The sequence below is a fragment of the Eleutherodactylus coqui genome, chromosome 8, assembly GCF_035609145.1.
Source record: "Eleutherodactylus coqui strain aEleCoq1 chromosome 8, aEleCoq1.hap1, whole genome shotgun sequence".
NCBI lineage: Eukaryota > Metazoa > Chordata > Amphibia > Anura > Eleutherodactylidae > Eleutherodactylus > Eleutherodactylus coqui.
In genome coordinates this window covers 75717891-75735245 of record NC_089844.1, presented here as the reverse complement: position 1 = coordinate 75735245, position 17355 = coordinate 75717891, and the positions used below count along the sequence as shown (strand labels likewise).

The 17355-nt window shown below is 42.5% G+C and overlaps 1 protein-coding gene across 1 annotated transcript in view; it reads right to left on the bottom strand.

The window, feature by feature from the left end:
- SLC25A12 (solute carrier family 25 member 12) overlaps positions 1-17355 on the bottom strand; it is a 144108-nt gene that overhangs the window by 72298 nt on the left and 54455 nt on the right. Inside the window, exons 6-9 of the mRNA XM_066575859.1 lie at positions 14054-14200; positions 7745-7883; positions 6539-6632; positions 4406-4490 (exon numbers count right to left, since the gene is read on the bottom strand). Coding sequence (XP_066431956.1) covers positions 4406-4490; positions 6539-6632; positions 7745-7883; positions 14054-14200 — 465 coding nt within the window. The remainder of the gene's footprint in view (positions 1-4405; positions 4491-6538; positions 6633-7744; positions 7884-14053; positions 14201-17355) is intronic.

Below are 17355 nucleotides of genomic sequence, written 5' to 3'. Positions count from 1 at the left end.
TGTCCTCCAAATTTCCTTATGGTCTGTAAGCTCTTGTGAGCAGGGCCATAAGCTCTTGTGAGCAGGGCCCTCACTACTATTGTTCAAACTTTCTATTAGTTTAATATTATGTGTTACGTCTCATTTTACCCGTTCCCTCTGACTTGTGAAGTGCTGTAGAATTTGTAAATAAAGGTGATTATTATTAGTTTCTTGGATGTTGTACACTGGCTTCCTTGAATAACTTTAACCTTAGACAAATAAGTTTGCTTGTAAAATGTAAGGAAAGAAAGGGCCAGGAAAAATAAGATTACATTCTGGTGTCATTTGTCTCTGTTGGTGGGCCAGTGAAGTTCAGTGTTGTGACATTCACCAGCCTGGAGCGACAGATTGTGAGCAATTTCAAAATAAGCTAGAACACGACTTCCTGAACATCTGTTCTTAACACTTCTGCAGCGCTGAGCAGGCCTGGCTGGTATGCACTTCATTCGGGAGAACTATTAGAAGGAGGATGCTTGAAAATGAAAAGCTAATTATGGGAAAAGTGAAAAACTAATAAAACTTTAGTATAGTAACATAATATATTTTAATGAGCACGGTGATTAAATGATGGAAAAGAAATATGGTTAGGCTGCTATTACATACGGCGTTTCTTCCCTGCAAAATGCAGCTAGAGAAATACTGATGGTGGTCAGCTTCTGGACTTCTCAATTCAAACAGCACGAAGAGTACAGGTGCCGGCCGCAATCAGCAGGGCCCCGCCTACGTTTTGCAGGGGAGAAGCTCTGCAGTGTGATAGCAGCCTTTGTGATTGGTTAACTGACGCTATACCGTTATGACTCATTAACCTAAACAAGAATTTTTTTAAATTAAAAGCTATATGGAATCATATATCTGTTACCAGAGTGAAATGAAGAAAAAAAAACCCACACAATAAGAGGGAACCCCAAAATTAAAATGGGGAGTTCTAAAAAATAAGACAGGGCCTTATATTAATTTTGACCCAATAGAGGCGCTAGGGCTTATTTTCAGGAATGTCTTATTTTACGTACCCAGCCGTCTTGATCCAGGTCCTTCCTGCTGCTTTCCAAAGCCTGGACACGGTTCCCACAGTTCTCAGCCGCCCATACAGGATCACTTCCTGGTTACAGGATTCATAAATGCCGCCTCCACAAAGCACAAATTGGTTCTTAGAGCGCTGCATTGATTGGCTGAGCCATGGAGGAAGGATTAATGAATCCCGTATTCAGGAAGTGATCCTGCATGGGTGGTTGAGGACTGTGGGAACCGTGTCGGGGCTCTGGAAAGCAGCGGGAAAGACCTGGACAGAGTCTGCTGGGTAAGAGACTTGGCTGACCCAGGAAAGCACCGTAAAGATGCAGCAATTGCAATTTTACAGACCTTGTCACGCACCTAATGCATTCCTATTGACTAACTATAATTAGGTCTTATTTTTGGGGTAGGGCTTATGTTTCAAGCCTTTCCAAAAATTCCAGAAAAGATCATGCTAAGGCTTATTTTCCAAGTAACACGGTATTATCAGGATGCATTCATATGGGCGACAGCAGGTCGCGCCTGACTCACATCACACAGAACATGGACACGCCGCATGTTCTATTCTAGTGCGAGACTTGCATGAACACAGAACATGCTGCGATTTTTCCATCTCACAGCATTGCTGCAAGAAAAGAATTGCCTTTGTAAATACACCCATTACAAATAATGCATTGTATTATCATACAAGTTTTGTGTCTCTCACAACGCAGAAAACCTGCACAATTTTCGAGCCCATGTGAATACACTCCAAAAGTAAAGATTGGATACAGAGCAGGTATCCTGCTCTGGACGACCTGGTGCATAAGTACATTACACATCAGACCCCATTAACACTTAAAGATAGTCGCTTAAAACTCGCTCAACAATAGTTTGAGTGACAGTTTTGAGAGATCATCTTTGCATACTTTATAGTAGCTACTATAGAATATGCAGCCGAAGCAGGACACTGCCGTAGCCGCTAATAGTATAGTACAGCTGTTTTGCATAAGCAAACAGCTGTATTCTTTTCCGCTCTGACTGCCAGTGTCCCTGCTGTGAATTCACAGCGAGAAACTAGCAGAGAGAATCTTATCAGCGCAGCCGGCTGTGATAACAGCCTGCTCTGCTGATAACAGCTGATTGCTCACTGGAATTCGGCGATCAATGACTCGTGCACGGAAACTGCATGGTATCCCTGCATTTAGACAGAAAGAGAAATCGCTCAAAAGACGGCTTTGAGTGATTTTTGAGCGGTTCTCGTTCGGTCTAAATGGGCCTTAAGACAGCAAATAGCTTTGAAAATAAACTATGTAATTTTTCATTTGCCCTGTGGTGGCGCTGCAGGGAAATAGAACACTTTACTATCATATTGTTCTACAGATTACAGCTGATTGTTGGGGATACCAGTATCTGGACACTCTGTGATCACCTTTTATTTGGAGCAGCGTTCTCACAAAAAGTTGAAGTGAGCAATCCCTTCACAGGGATTCTCCGAGACTTTTAGGACTCTCTCACACAGGCGTTTTTGTACAGCGTTTAGCGCTGTGTTTTCAGCGCTGTGCTTAACGCTGTACAAGGCCCCCTTTCATTTCAATGGGGCTGCTCACACAAGGCTGAAAATGCTACGTTGAAAAACGCTGCATTTTGAAAGCATTGCATGTTCTATTCTTTGGGCGTTTTCCAGTGTGTCTCCCATTGAAATGAATGGGCAGCGTTTTCAGCTGTGCTGAAAACGCAGTAAACGCAGCGTTGAAAAATGCAGCGTTTTTGCAAACGCCCTGTATGAGAGAGGCCTTACTATTCATGACCTATCGTCAAACAAAATTCAACACTTGATCAGCGGGGGTCTGCTGGTAGACATTCCAACTGATCACTAAGCCAGCCATCACAGTGGACAGTGCTAGAAGCAGATATTGATGTCAGCACTGCAATGGCCCAATTTGGTACTATAGGCACAACTCCCATTGAATTCAATAGGAGCAGTACCAAACTAAAATGCTGCACTAATAGCTGGCCTGGCCTTCAATTCATTGGCGAGGAACCTGAGCGGTGGATCCCTGCCGATCAACAGGTAATCATTAGTAAAAGTCCCAGAAAAAAACTTTTATCCAATAGGTTTAATCATCGATTAAAAATTCATTACCATTATCACGACTCAAACTGCCATATACATGTCACAACTACTCAAATGGGAACAGATATCAATAAGGTACGGTTCACCTCTTGTAGCACATTTTTGTTCAGATCCAAACGGATAGGACGACATTAGTTTACATCAGTTTTTTAATTCATTCATGTTAGACATTAGGAAATAATATGGCTCCTAACTACAAACAAATGTGCGCGTCTATTGTGAAACCAACATAAAAAAACGGACACATTTTCTTAATTTAAAATATTTTAATTGATTACATTCAATCATTATGGAAACAGGAACTTGCTGTGATCGAGTCCACGATGTGCCTTGTGCTCAGCTCAAGTAGTGGCCAGACCAAAAGAATACAATCTTCTCTATTAGGAAATGTAATTTGTCCAATATGGTTTTTCACATATTAAAATAAAAAATAACAAATCTCTTTTTCCTCAAACGGAAACATTAAAATGTTTTCCTATTAATTGAACGAGTATAGCATGGCTTGTGCACTGAAAAAGGCTTTAATTCTCAGTCCATACACTCACTTAAAGGCTATGTACACTTTGCACTCTTCTTTCAGCAATGTGGTTTTGGAATTAAAGACTTTTTATAATTGGATTTCAGAAAAAAAATTCTGATTATTTGATTTCTGTTTTCCAAGGCACTACAGACTGGAGGAAAGACATCTTAGCAAATTCTGTCATAATAAACAGACCTCTCCTTCCCTAGCCTGCTTTCCTGTTGTGAATGTGCATTCACTGCCCTTCCACGGAGCTATTACAGAGGGCTGTGTGACCGTGCCGGGGAATGCTGGAGGTGATCAGGACAGTGAGCAAAGCAGAAAAAACTGTTAGAGGGCTGTAATTTACTACATGTCAATTTTCTGCTTTTATCAGCAGTGCAAGCTAATAAACCAGCAGCTACAGAAGAAGATGAGAGATAGCTGTGTATTGAATGGGCGTGGTTATGCTATACATCCTCTGAAAGAGTAGAGAGGAGGGGGAGATAAGTTTGTGTGCATTCATAAGAGAGACCAGCTGGTCAGTGTTGGGTTCGCCCCCAGAAACATTAAGGTAGAAGAGCCTTTAAACAAAGTATGAGGCTTACAAAATGCATGAGAAGGAAAACTCAATGCAAAAAAAAAAAGCGACTTAAGATATGTGTGCATTGATTTTTCAGGCACAAAAGTTTCAACAGCCTTTAACGTCTATACTGGTATATATTTTTATTGCTAGGTGTTAGGAAGACTCCACTTACCTGCCTCTGGAGTTCTGCCAAGTTGTATGGTAGTGCCCCTTCCTCTAGAGGTGCTATTCTTTCAATATCTGTAAGCGTTAGACGTCTGCAAACAACAACAAAAAAATCTATATGCATTACAAAGTTACTCACTAGTAAATTAATGTATTATTGGTCAGATTTTTTTAAGTAACCTGACCACTAATACAAGGGCTTACATGCCTGCATGGGTTTCCCCTAGATACTCTAATAAGTTAACTGGCATCCTATAAAATTAGTCCTTGTTTATGTGTCTGCAATAGGGAAAAAAGATTGTGAGCCCCACTGTGGGACTGAGACTGAAATGAATAAGAACAAGCTCTACACATCGCTGCAGAATATGTTGGTGCTATATAAACAATAATATAATAAATACATGGATAATTTGGCTTCTGTCTTGATATGTTTTCTACCGATTGGTGTACCGAGCTTGGCTATCTCTGGCAGTCCCATAGAAATGAATGGAACGGCAGCTCACACACTCAATCGCTGCTCCCATACATACACAGGAGCCCCTTCTTGTGATCGGTCAGGGTCCCAGTGTCAAAGCCCCACTGATCATACACTTATTCCCTACCCTGTCAATAGCTGACAAGTTTATATCTTGAGACAACCCCTTTAACCTCTCCATATTAATGTTTCCCAGATTTTCAATTCCTATCATTATAAAAGATGTTTTATTAGCAAAGTTCAAATCATATAAATGCTGTGATTTATATTTTTCACCTTTGGTTTAATAAATTTACTAAATTATTTAGATTTTTAAAATTCTAATCTAAAATTAAACATGAACCAACTTGGCAAAGAGTCTTAACCCCTTAATGACGCCCCCCCCCCCTTTTTCCCCCATTTTCGTTTTTTCCTCCCCCCTTTAAAAAATTCATACCTCCTTTATTTATCTATCGACGTCGCTGTAAAAAATTCAAAGCGGAGTAAAATGAAAAAAAAAACGACATTCTGCCAACAAAAGCGACATTATAACTTTATGGGTCAGTACGATTGCTACGATACCAATTTTGTAGGTTTTTTTTTACTATACTACTCTGTTTTTTCTCAAAGACATTTAATTTTTTTTCAATTATTTTCTGCGGTCATCTTGTGCGCGCAATAAGTTTTTCCGTTGACGTAGTGCAGCGAGGGCTCATTTTTTGCGGGATGTCCTGTATTTTCCATTAGTACTAATTTGGAATACATATGACTTTTTGATTGCTTTTTATTGCGTTTTTCTGGGAGACAGGGTGACTGAAAAAGTGCATTTCTGGCCTTCTTTCTTTTTCTTTTTCGGAAGACGTTCACCGTACGGGGTAAATAATGCACTACTTTGATAGATTGGACTTTTACGGACGCGGAGATACCAAATACATATTTTTATCTTATGATTTAGATTTTTTAATAATAGATATGGCAAAAGGGGGTGATTTAAAATGTTATTACTTTTCTTTTAACAATTAAAAAAACTTTATTGATCATTTTTTAACTTTACTTTTAGGTCCCCCTGGGGGACTACAATATCCGATGCTTTGATTGCTCCTGCAGTATGACGTAATGCTACAGCATTACGTCATACTGCATTCTGACAGGTAGCCTATCAAGCCACCCCATGGGGATGACTTGATAGGCAGTCTCCCAAGGCAGCCCTGGGGCCTTTCAGAAGGCCTCTGCTGCCATGACACCTGCACGGCTCCCCCAAACTCACCGCGGGGGCGCCAGACGGGACCCCTGAACATCGTTCGAGGGATTTAAATGCCGCTGTCAGAATTGACAGCGCATTTAAAGGGTAAATAGCCGCGATCGGCCGATTCCAGCTATTGCCCGCGGGTGTCAGCTGTAGTAAACAGCTGACGCCCGTGCTGTATGCAGAGAGGTCGGCTCCTTGGACTCCACGTCACCTAAACTATAAGCACTATAACTTAGTTAATGCTGCTTATGGTTGATGACTGCTTCCCTTTTATTAAAAGCTTACTGTTTTGCACCTATAGCTTCTATGGAGATGTAGGTGTGTCTCCACGGTAAGAGACTACAAGAAACTGGTTGCAATGGTGAACATTCATCTAATGCCAGAAAGAATAAATGTAATTATTTGTTCTGAAGTAGAAAAGTAGATGTATTACTTACCCAGTGGCATTAAATAAATCGGAGAGTTGGTAAAGGATGTCAATTTCCAGTGGAGTGATCTGTCCAAATTTATTTGCAGAAGTTGCAAATTCCTCTGCAAAGTACAAAAACATCATTTTTAAAATGTTCAGTTTTTGTGTCCCTTTAATATATATTTTTACTGTAACCAAGAAAAATCTCTTTGTGGTCATAGCATTATATGATGGGAATACCACTTTCATTTCTAAATAGGAAGATGACACAATGCTTCTACAGCGCCACCCATTAGAAGGAAGCATTCCTGCAAGTCAATGTCTGACCTTCCAACAAGCCTAGTAACAATGAGTAGAAATATAAGCTAAAGCCAGAGTCCTCTGCAGTAGTAAATTTAACCATGTACAGACAGCTTATGCAAGGTTTTTGCCCTTCGTCAGTGTACAGTAGGTTTGCTGGCTGAATGAAAGGCCTATGATGTGGGTCGGGAGGGGTACAGTTTCTCTTTGAGGACCGCAACTAGAAGATGCGAGAAGACTTATAAGGAGAAACTGTACTCCACCTGACACATGCCATAGGCTTCTCACTCAGCTAGCCAATAGGTGGCACTGTAAAGGCATTGTTCCATCTTCCAATTTGCATATATCCCAGAGGAGCATGCATGGTCTTATAAGTCTCCGCACACCTTCTAGATGTTCTCCCTAAGGAGAAACTGTACGCCTTTTGACATTTTCATTTCTGTCATATGGATGGTTCAATGTAAGGTTAAGGTAAAAAGGTAAAGTCCCCTGGTGCAAGCACCGAGTCGTGACAGACTCCTAGGGTGACGTCCATCGTAACGTTTTCTTGGCAGACTGTTTTTGCGGGGTGGTTTATCATTGCTTTCCCCAGTGGTTCAATGTAGATCTTAGCACCTTCAGTGACTGTGAATATACGTTCAACAATTGGCAATAGGTTGTATACGAATATGGATCTCTTCCAACCATAGTAATGCACTTATATGAAACCACACAATAATGGTCCAAGTAGCTAGTTGCCATTCAATTAACCCCCCTGGTGTACAAAAAGGCTGAACTATGGCAGTCAGAATTCTTAAAAGGAAAGAAAATAGTTTACGCTTTAAAAAAAGTGGAAAATAGTGAATCCACTTCATCCACTGCAGCATTCATTTACTACTACTCAGAAATCTCTAAGAGCACATGAGACAAGGCACAAAAGGGAAAAAGAGAATACCTTTGGTGACCTCCAAGTCTCTTTTTAAGCCTGCTAAAGTGCTGTAAATCTTTCGCACAAGCTCCATGTTATTGAGCAATGAGTTAAAGGCATTGAAGTAGGAAAAGCTCACTTGGTGGGAGATGGTTCCCCCCGCAGCCTACAAAAAGAGGAAATCAATGATTATTAAAAACGTAAAAGTCTTGCTGAGGTTACTTGGGCTGATCACACATTTCTGCTTCTTACTTTACAAAAAGTTTCACTCATTCACCAAGTTGTGTTAGCCAGAATTTCATACTTTGAGTTATCGGTATATAAACGTCTCTGGAGAGTCCGAATTTCTAAAAGAACTATTTGCGGACAAAAGCATAAAATGTGTGGACAAAGTAATTTTTGATTATTCAGTGTCACTCTTAGTTTATTACCGTAAAGGAAGAAAACGTTTGACTAAAAAATAAGCAATGAATGGGGAGATACTGGGTGTTTTTGACAATCATAAAAAGTTGAAATAGCCCCTTGTGATGTCATAGATGTCTACTGCCCTGATGTGGCACAGCTGGGCAGCCATGGTATGGGAATAGGTCTCAACCAATCCCAAAGTACTGATAATTCTCACCATGTGTGGTTGACCTAACTCCTTAAGGACACTGCCATTTGTCATTTTTGTTTTCTCCTCCCAGCTTGAAATTTTTTTTTCTGCTGACATAGCCATATGAGGACTTGTGTGTTGTGAGACAAGTTGCATTTTTCATTGATACCATTTAACCCCTTAGTGACCAAGCCTGTTTACGCCTTAATGACCAGGCCAAATTTTGCAAATCTGACACGTGTCACTTTAGCATGGAAAAAGACCAGAAAGGTTTTGCATATCCAAGCGATTCTGACATTGTTTTATCGCCACATGTACTTCATTTAGGTGGAAAAAAAAGACCGATAGAATTTGTGTTTATTTATTAAAAGCGCCAAAATTGGGAAAATTTTGAAAAAATCGTCATTTTTTCACATTTCCAACTGTAATATCTCAAATATGTGCAAACATAATATAGAAATTTTTGCTAAGATTTATATTTCCATCCGTTTACTTTATTTTGGGCGCACATTGGAAAAACTTTCGTTTTTTTTTAACCATTTAGGAGACGTACAAATGTAACATTACTTTTCAGCATTTTGAGGAACACTTTGTTTTCCTACACCAATCCAAGATTGGAAAGGCTCATAGGAGTCAAAATGATAGATACCCCCACAAGTGACCCCATTTTAAAAACTACACCCTTTAACGTATTCACTGAGGGGTGTCATGAGTATTTTAACCCCACAGTTTTTTTTCAGGAGTCAATGCAATTTAGAAGAGAAAAACTAAAATTTCATATTTTTGCAAATATGTCATTTTAAAGACAGGACTTTTTTCTATAGTACACATGAAAATTAGGATTTGCACCCCAGAATGGATACCCCTGTTTCTCCCGTGCTCAGAAACATACCCATTGTGGCCCTAATCTTACGTTTGGATGCACAATGGGGCCCAAACTGAAAGGAGCAATCGGTGGCTTTCGGAAAAGAAATTTTGCTTGAAGGAGATTTAGGCCCCATTGCCCACTTGTAGAGCCATTGAGTGACCAAAACTATGGAGAACCCCCACAAGTGACCCCATTTTGAAAAGTAGACCCCTTAACGAATTTATCTAGGGCTACAATGACTTTTTTGACTTCACAGTTTTTGAATGAATCTAAGCCAAGCCGAAGGAAAAAAATTACAATTTTCATTTTTTTGGTAATTCTGTCATTTTAAAAGCAGTTTTTTTGTACAGCACATATATGAATGAAGACTTGCACCCCAAAATGGATACCCCTGTTTCTCCCGTGCTCAGAAACATACCCATTGTGGCCCTAATCATATGTCTGGATGCACAATGGGGCCCAAAATGAAAGAAGCAAGCGGTGGCTTTCGGAACAGAAATTTTGCTTGAAGGAGATTTAGTCCCCATTGCCCACTTGTAGAGCCCTTGAGTGACCAAAACAATGGAGATCCCCCACAAGTTACCCCATTTTGAAAAGTAGACCCCTTAACGAATTTACCTAGGGGTACGATGACTTTTTTGACTTCAAAGTTTTTGAATGAATCTAAGCCAAGCCGAAGGAAAAAAAATACGATTTTCATTTTTTTGGTAATTCTGTCATTTCAAAAGCAGTTTTTTTTGTACCGCACATATATGAATGAAGACTTGCACCCCAAAATGGATACCCCTGTTTGTCCTGTGCTCAGAAACATACCCATTGTGGCCCTAGTATTACGTCTATATGCACAATGGGGCCCAAAATGAAAGGAGCAACCGGTGGCTTTCGGAACAGAAATTTTGCTTGAAGGAGATTTAGTCCCCATTGCCCACTTGTAGAGCCATTGAGTGACCAAAACGATGGAGAACCCCCACAATTGACCCCATTTTGAAAAGTAGACCCCCTAACGAATTTATCTAGGGGTATGATGACTTTTTTGACTTTACAGTTTTTGAATGAATCTAAGCCAAGCAGAAGGAAAAAATTACGATTTTCATTTTTTTGGCAATTGTGTCAATTTAAAAACTGTTTTTTTTGGAAAGTGTACATAGGAATGAAGACTTTCGCCCCAAAATGGATACCCCCATTTGTCCCGTGTTCAGAAACATACCCATTGTGGCCCTAATCTACTTAAAGGAAACATAGCTAGGCCTATAATGGAAGGAGCACCCGTTGGATTTCAGGGTACAACGGAATAAATTCCAGTCCCCATTGCCCACATGTAGAGCCATTGAGCGTCCAAAACGATAGAGAACCCCCACAAATGACCCCATTTTAAAAACTAGACCCCTTAACAAATTCATCTAGGGGTGTACTGCATATTTTGACCCCAAAGTATTTGAATGAATCTAAGCAAAGCAAAAGGAAAAAATTACAATTTTCATTTGTTTGGCAATTTTGTCAATTTAAAAACTGTTTTTTTTGTACAGTGTACATAGGAATGAAGACCTTCACCCCAAAATGGATACCCCTGTTTGTCCCGTGTTCAGAAACATACCCATTGTGGCCCAAATCTACTTACAGGACACATGGCTAGGCCCATAATGGAGGGAATGCCCGCTGGATTTCAGTGCAGAACTGAATAAATTCCAGGCCCCATTGCCCACTTATACGGAAAAAAATGTGACTTCCTAAAAATAATCCCCCCCCCCCCCCCCCGCCATCCCCATTTTTTGGCATTCCCTAAATATTAGATAAAGGTAATAATATAAACTGCGTTTTATGTCCGAAGACAGGGGTAATTACGGAGGCTGGTTGGGCTGGGCACATGGGGCAAGAAAACCATGTATCCCCCCTCCTCTCATGTATTTTGGGGGGTATTTCGTAACCTCAGCGGCGGGGATGGGGTGTAGAAAGTGGCGCTGTGAGGCTTTGTAATCTTGCTGCGGTGCGGCGGTCTCACAGAGAAGGCGCTCAACAAGCTGCTCCTGGAACTGCAGGAAGATGAACGTTCCCGGGGCTTCTTGTAAATTACGGATTACTGGTAGCGGTCTGAATAACGCCGTGCTCACGTAGCCGTAGGCGGAATCCGCTTGCGGAGGCCTGCAGCGGATTCCAGCTGTGAGCCCGGCTGTGACCCTGCGTACGGTTGCGTAATGTACTGCGCATAACTGCCTACTCACACAGGCGGTTTTTTGTTTGCATTTCCCGCACCGTCGCTTAGAGATGACTCGGGTACCCGCAGCCCGTACACAATGTGTTTGCATATGGGGTGCGAGTATATCCGCGGTCATAGAGCACAAAGGGCTCTAGGTCGCAGATATCCGCGGTAAAATATAGCATGCTGTGTTCTGTTTCTGCGAGTGGATTACGTAATTCCGACCAGCTAATTGGGGGGAATTGTGTAATCCAATGCATGCGATTGATCCGTGGATTACCGCTGATCAAGCGCATGCAGAACCTGTAATTCCTCTCCGGTCATGTGTGACCGGCCTAATGTTAGATCGCTACTTTATCACGTGACCGGGGACCGCTCAGCGAGGCCACCGGTCACTGCTCCAAGCACTCAGCGACCGTTAGTCGCTGGGAGTAAGGAGATTTAAAATTTCCTGGGCTTCCCGGCTCCTGCGAATGTGTCCGGCATTTTGCCGGCGGGCGCATGCGGAGCAGCTGGAAGGGTCCATGGAGGATAATCGCATCTGGATTCAAATGCGGAAGCCTCCGAGAAGATGTTTCATCTCCCCCAACCGATCGCATCGGTGAGGGGAAATGAAACTGCCACTTTTTAAAGAACTTTTACGTGATCGCCATTATGCATTGGATAACGGCGATCACGTGACCAGTAACCGCATACCGCGGCTCCCCGTGACATCTCCAGGCTCTTGGCTACCTTTTGTAGCCAGCAGCAGGGAGATTTTATATTTCTTGGGCAATCTTTCACTTTTGCGCATGCGTCTGCCATCATGCTGACGGGCGCATGCACCGAAGCTGGGGTAAGATCCGCGTATCAACATCCCACCAGGGAACAAATCCGGGACCTTGGGTACGTAATTTCATCCCCCCTTACGGATACGATCCATAAGGGGAGATGAAACTTTAACTTTTTAAACTTTTTTTTACTTTTAACTTTTTTTTTTTCTTTTTTACTTTTTAACTTTATATGATCACCGTTATCTGATGGATAAAGGTGATCATATGACTGGAAACCGCATACAGCGGTCCCCAGTCATATCTCCCTGCACTCGGCTATCTGTGACAGCCGGGTGCAGGGAGATTTTGAATATGCCGGGCTCGCCGGCTTCTGCGCATGCGCGCCGCATCGGCACATCGCAGAAGCCAGCGGGGGGTCCCGACACCGGCCGGAGGACATCGGCGGACCTGAGGTGAGTATTTTCACCTCCCCTCATGGATCCGATCCATGAGGGGAGGTGAAACTTTTCTTTTTTTACACTTTTTTTCACTTTTCCGCAATCGTCGTTATCCGTTGTATAACGGCGATCGCGGTACCGGGGACCGCTCACCGTGGTCCCCGCTGACATCTCCTGCCTCCCGGCTACCTACAGGAGCCGGGAGCCAGGAGATTTTAAGTCTCCTGCGCCGTCGGGCCTTCTGTGCATGCGGCTGACGTAATGCCGCCTGGCGCGCATGCGCAGAAGGACGGCTACGGCGCCCGGAGCATCGGGACAGCTGGGAGTCGTGCGGCGGACATCGGTGAGTAATTTCAGCTGCTCCGATGGATCCGATCCATCAGAGCAGCTGAATCTTTAACTTTTATTGCACTTTTATTTACTTTTTTTGCGATCGGCGCTATCCATTGCATAGCGCCGATCGCAATGCCGGGGGGGGCTCCGAACAGCCCGGGATGACAGCTCCATGCTGTCAGCTACCTGCGGACACCAACAGCATGGAGCTGTCACGTCCACAGCCCGAGGGGCATTATTCTCTGCAGGAAGCATGTTTTTACGTCCTCAGAGAATAAAGCCCACTTCGGGAGGACGTAAAAACACTATGGGCTGGTCGTTAAGGGGTTAATGTAGTGAAAATCTTCTATAAATTTTAAGTGGGGTAAAATAAAAATAGGAATTACCATTTTTGAGGGTCTTGCTTTTACAGCATACATAGTGTGGCAGAAATGACACATTAACTTTATTCTATGGGTCAGTACGATTACGGCGACAGCAAATTGGGAAGGCCTGGGGAAATTAAAATGAAAAATTGGGAGAAAAACAGTTTTTCTCAGCTTTTTTCCAAAGCTATTTTATATGTTATGTAGTTTAAATACCACCTTATAGATATATTATTTATCATTGGAAAAGAACATTCTACACACTTTTTTTCAGTTTCTCAGGGAAAAAAACGGCTTTGGGAAAAAAAAAAATATTTTCGCAGACCCTCCCATCTCTATAATTTATATATATATATATATATATATATATACATACACACACACACACACACTATATATATATATATATATATATATATATATATATATATATATACACACACACACACACACACACACACACACACACTATATATATATACACACACACACACACACACACTATATATATATACATATATATACACACATACACACACACTATATATATATAAATATATATATATACACACACACACACACACACAGACATATACACATATATATATTTTTTTTGTTGTACTACTTTTGAAAGATAAAATTAGTCCTAAAAGGGACTGAATAGAATACTCTTGATAATAATGTTGCGATTTGAATAGAGTAATTTTACATTTTTGGAAATGTTGCGTCTTGTCATTTAACAGGCCAAGGATGTCTGCAGCTGCTACTTACAGAGACAAGATTTTCTTCTACAAATGATGTAAGCATATGTGACCGTATCGTAACCATGATGTCGCTGAAGTCCAAGGCAGTTATCATTCCAGATTTATTTTTGTCCTTTTGAGCAAATGCCTGTCGTGCGTGTTCAAGCTGCAGCTCCTGAATATAAGAGAAAGATGACGTTATCATTTACTTATAGTACACCAATCTCAAACTCACTTCAGATCCTTGATCATACAACTCCTTTGGTAACTTGAACAGTCATTCAATATTCCAAAGGTGAACCAAGATAGTCACGTTCTATACAAACAGTATGCTCTGCATCTCGTGGACAGCGGCACTTCCAAGTCCATTGGGTATCTTATGCATCACATCCCTGCCGAGAAGTCCATAGGGGGTTACTGAACCACCATATAACAAATTCATACAGTCAGAAAATGTTTTTTTTTTGGTTGGTTTCAATAAGTATCCTACGGAAAAAAATCAATACTGTATCCTAAAGCTTTTCTATCCTAGGGTAGCTTCAGGGCAGGAATATCTCTGAAATACAGAGCACCAAACAGCAGACTGCCACAACCTCATAGTACTGGGCCGCAGATACTCAGTGCCACGCTATACAGCCTCCTGCATGCGTCTCTGTCATATGCATGAGCCTAATATCGAGGCTTTTGGTCCCCATGATTGGTATTTAGCCAGGTACTTTGGTGTATAATGCAATAATTTGCATACATGACATGGAAAGTAAATTAAAATTTGGTGAATAGGAATTTTTTGTGGTTTAAAATAACATTTTACATAGGTCATAAAACAGTAAATTTGAATTATAATTTTGTGACAAGATCTTTTCTCCATGTGAAACTCTTGGATTGAGTAGAAGCCCAGAAATTAGAGGTGTAAATATGCTAATGATTACATTTGGTAATTCCCATCTTCTCAGCCATTCAGCAGCAAAATGGCTCATGTTTCAAGCTGCCACTGCCACCATGAAAGTGGAGGTGCAGCTGAAATCCAATTCATAGAGCTGCATGTAACATTGCCTTCTGCTGCAGAGAAAAGCATGTTTCCTGCACCGATCAAGTAGCCATGCTTTTTTTCCTGTGATCCAGGTGGCGGCTCTTCATATTGAGCTATTGAGCTATCCAGCTCTCCAGATAAACGCGACCTGCCTGCTCCACTAGTACTACGTACTGATACTACCAATGTACTGATCTCTGGCTTCCACTGACTATGCCACCTGCCTGCTCCTCTTGTACTGTGAATTGATACTACCCGTGTACCGATCTCTGGCTTCCACTGACTACTCCACCTGCCTGCTTCTCTAGTACTACGTACTAATAATACCCGTGTACCAATCCCTGGCTTCCACTGACTACGCCACCTGTCTGCTTCTCTAGTATTACATAGTGATACTACCCGTGTATCGATCTCTGGTTTCCACTGACTACGCCACCTGCATGCTCTTGTACTGTGAATTGATAGTACCCATGTACCGACTCCTGGCTTTCTCTGACCACGCTACCGATCCATACCAGTTACAACCAGAGACTCCAACCCAGAACCAGATTGTTACAACTGCTTCCCACCATGTGCCATTTGTTTGGTCCGAATACTGATTCTCACCAGTATAAAACAGATATTTTTGGTATAACTTACCGTAAAATCTCTTTCTCGTCGTGTTCATTGGGGGCCACAGCCTAGACCATGGGATATAGCCACTGCCCTAGGAGGCGACACTAAGCAAAAAAGTGTTAGCTCCTCCCCACCTGGCTATATCCCCCCTGCAGGCACTCAGCTAATTAGTCTGTCTGCAAGCAGTAGGAAGCCAGTGGGAGTAAAATTATACATACTATGTTTTATACATACCAAAAACAAACTTTTGGCCCAATTTTCTGCCAAACCATGACCGAAGAACAGAAAGTTCCAGCAACCGCCTAAATAAATAAGAGGTGGGTGCTGTGGCCCCCAATGAACGCGACGAGAAAGAGATTTTACGGTAAGTTATACCAAAAATATCTGTTTCTCGTCCGTATCATTGGGGGCCACAGCCTAGACCATGGGACGTCCACAAGCAGTCCCGAAAACAATATATTGGGTGGGCATTCAAAGTTCGGCTGTGCGGTCAACGACCGCCGCCTGCAAGATCTTCCGGCCAAGAGCGGCGTCAGATGATGCAGCTGTGTGGACCTTATAAAATTTTGAGAACGTATGTAAGGAAGTCCAGGTGGCTGCCTTACACACCTGAAGGGCTGAGGCTCTGTGACGGACTGCCCAGGAAGCCCCTACCGCCCGTGTGGAGTGGGCCGTAACCCGAAGTGGCGGCGAGCGCCCTGAGGTGCGATACGTCTCTGTTATCAGGGACCTTATCCATTTGGATAGGGTGACTTGAGGCTGCCAAGCCCTTTCGGGTCCCCTCCGGAATAACGAAGAGGGTGTCGGTCCTACGAAACTCCTTTGTTCTTTTCACATAGATCCTCAGCGCCCTTACTACGTCCAGGTGGTGCAGCATTTTTTCCTTTTTGTGTACTGGATCTGGACAAACAGAAGGCAAGACAATTTCTTCATTAATATGAAACTGTGATACCACCTTTGGTAGAAACTCGGGTGATGGCCTCAGCACCACTTTGTCCTGGTGGAAGGTCATATATGGCGCCTGTATAGACAAAGCCGCCAGCTCCGAGACCCTACGGATTGACGTAATGGCGACGAGGAATACCACCTTCCAGGTCAGTAGTCGCATAGAAATCTCCTTCAGCGGCTCAAACGGCTGGCCCGTCATAGTGTCCAACACGAGATTAAGGTCCCAAGTTTGGACCGGGGGTTTAAACGGGGGTGTCGTATGGGCGACTCCTTGCAGGAATGTACGTACTGCCATCCTATTTGCGATTGGCTTTTGGAACAGTACCGTTAATGCCGACACCTGTCCCCTTAACGAACCTACCCTCAATCCTACTTCGAGGCCTGATTGTAGGAATGCAAGAATTCTGGCCACCGAAAATTGCATCGTTGTACCCGTCTCTCCTCACACCAGGTGAAGAAGCGCTTCCAGACTCTATAATAAATTGCAGATGAGGCTGGTTTTCTGGCCCGTATCATAGTCTGGATAACCTTCTCCGAATAACCTTTCCTCCTCAACACCTCGGTCTCAACGGCCAAGCCGTCAAATGTAGAGACTTGGAATTCGGGTGTAGAAAAGGCCCCTGGGATAGCAGGTCTCTTTGCTCTGGAAGATGCCACGGTGTGTCGAACAGCATTTCTATGATGGTCGCGTACCAGCTTCTTCTTGGCCAGTCTGGTGCTATTAATATCGCTGGTCG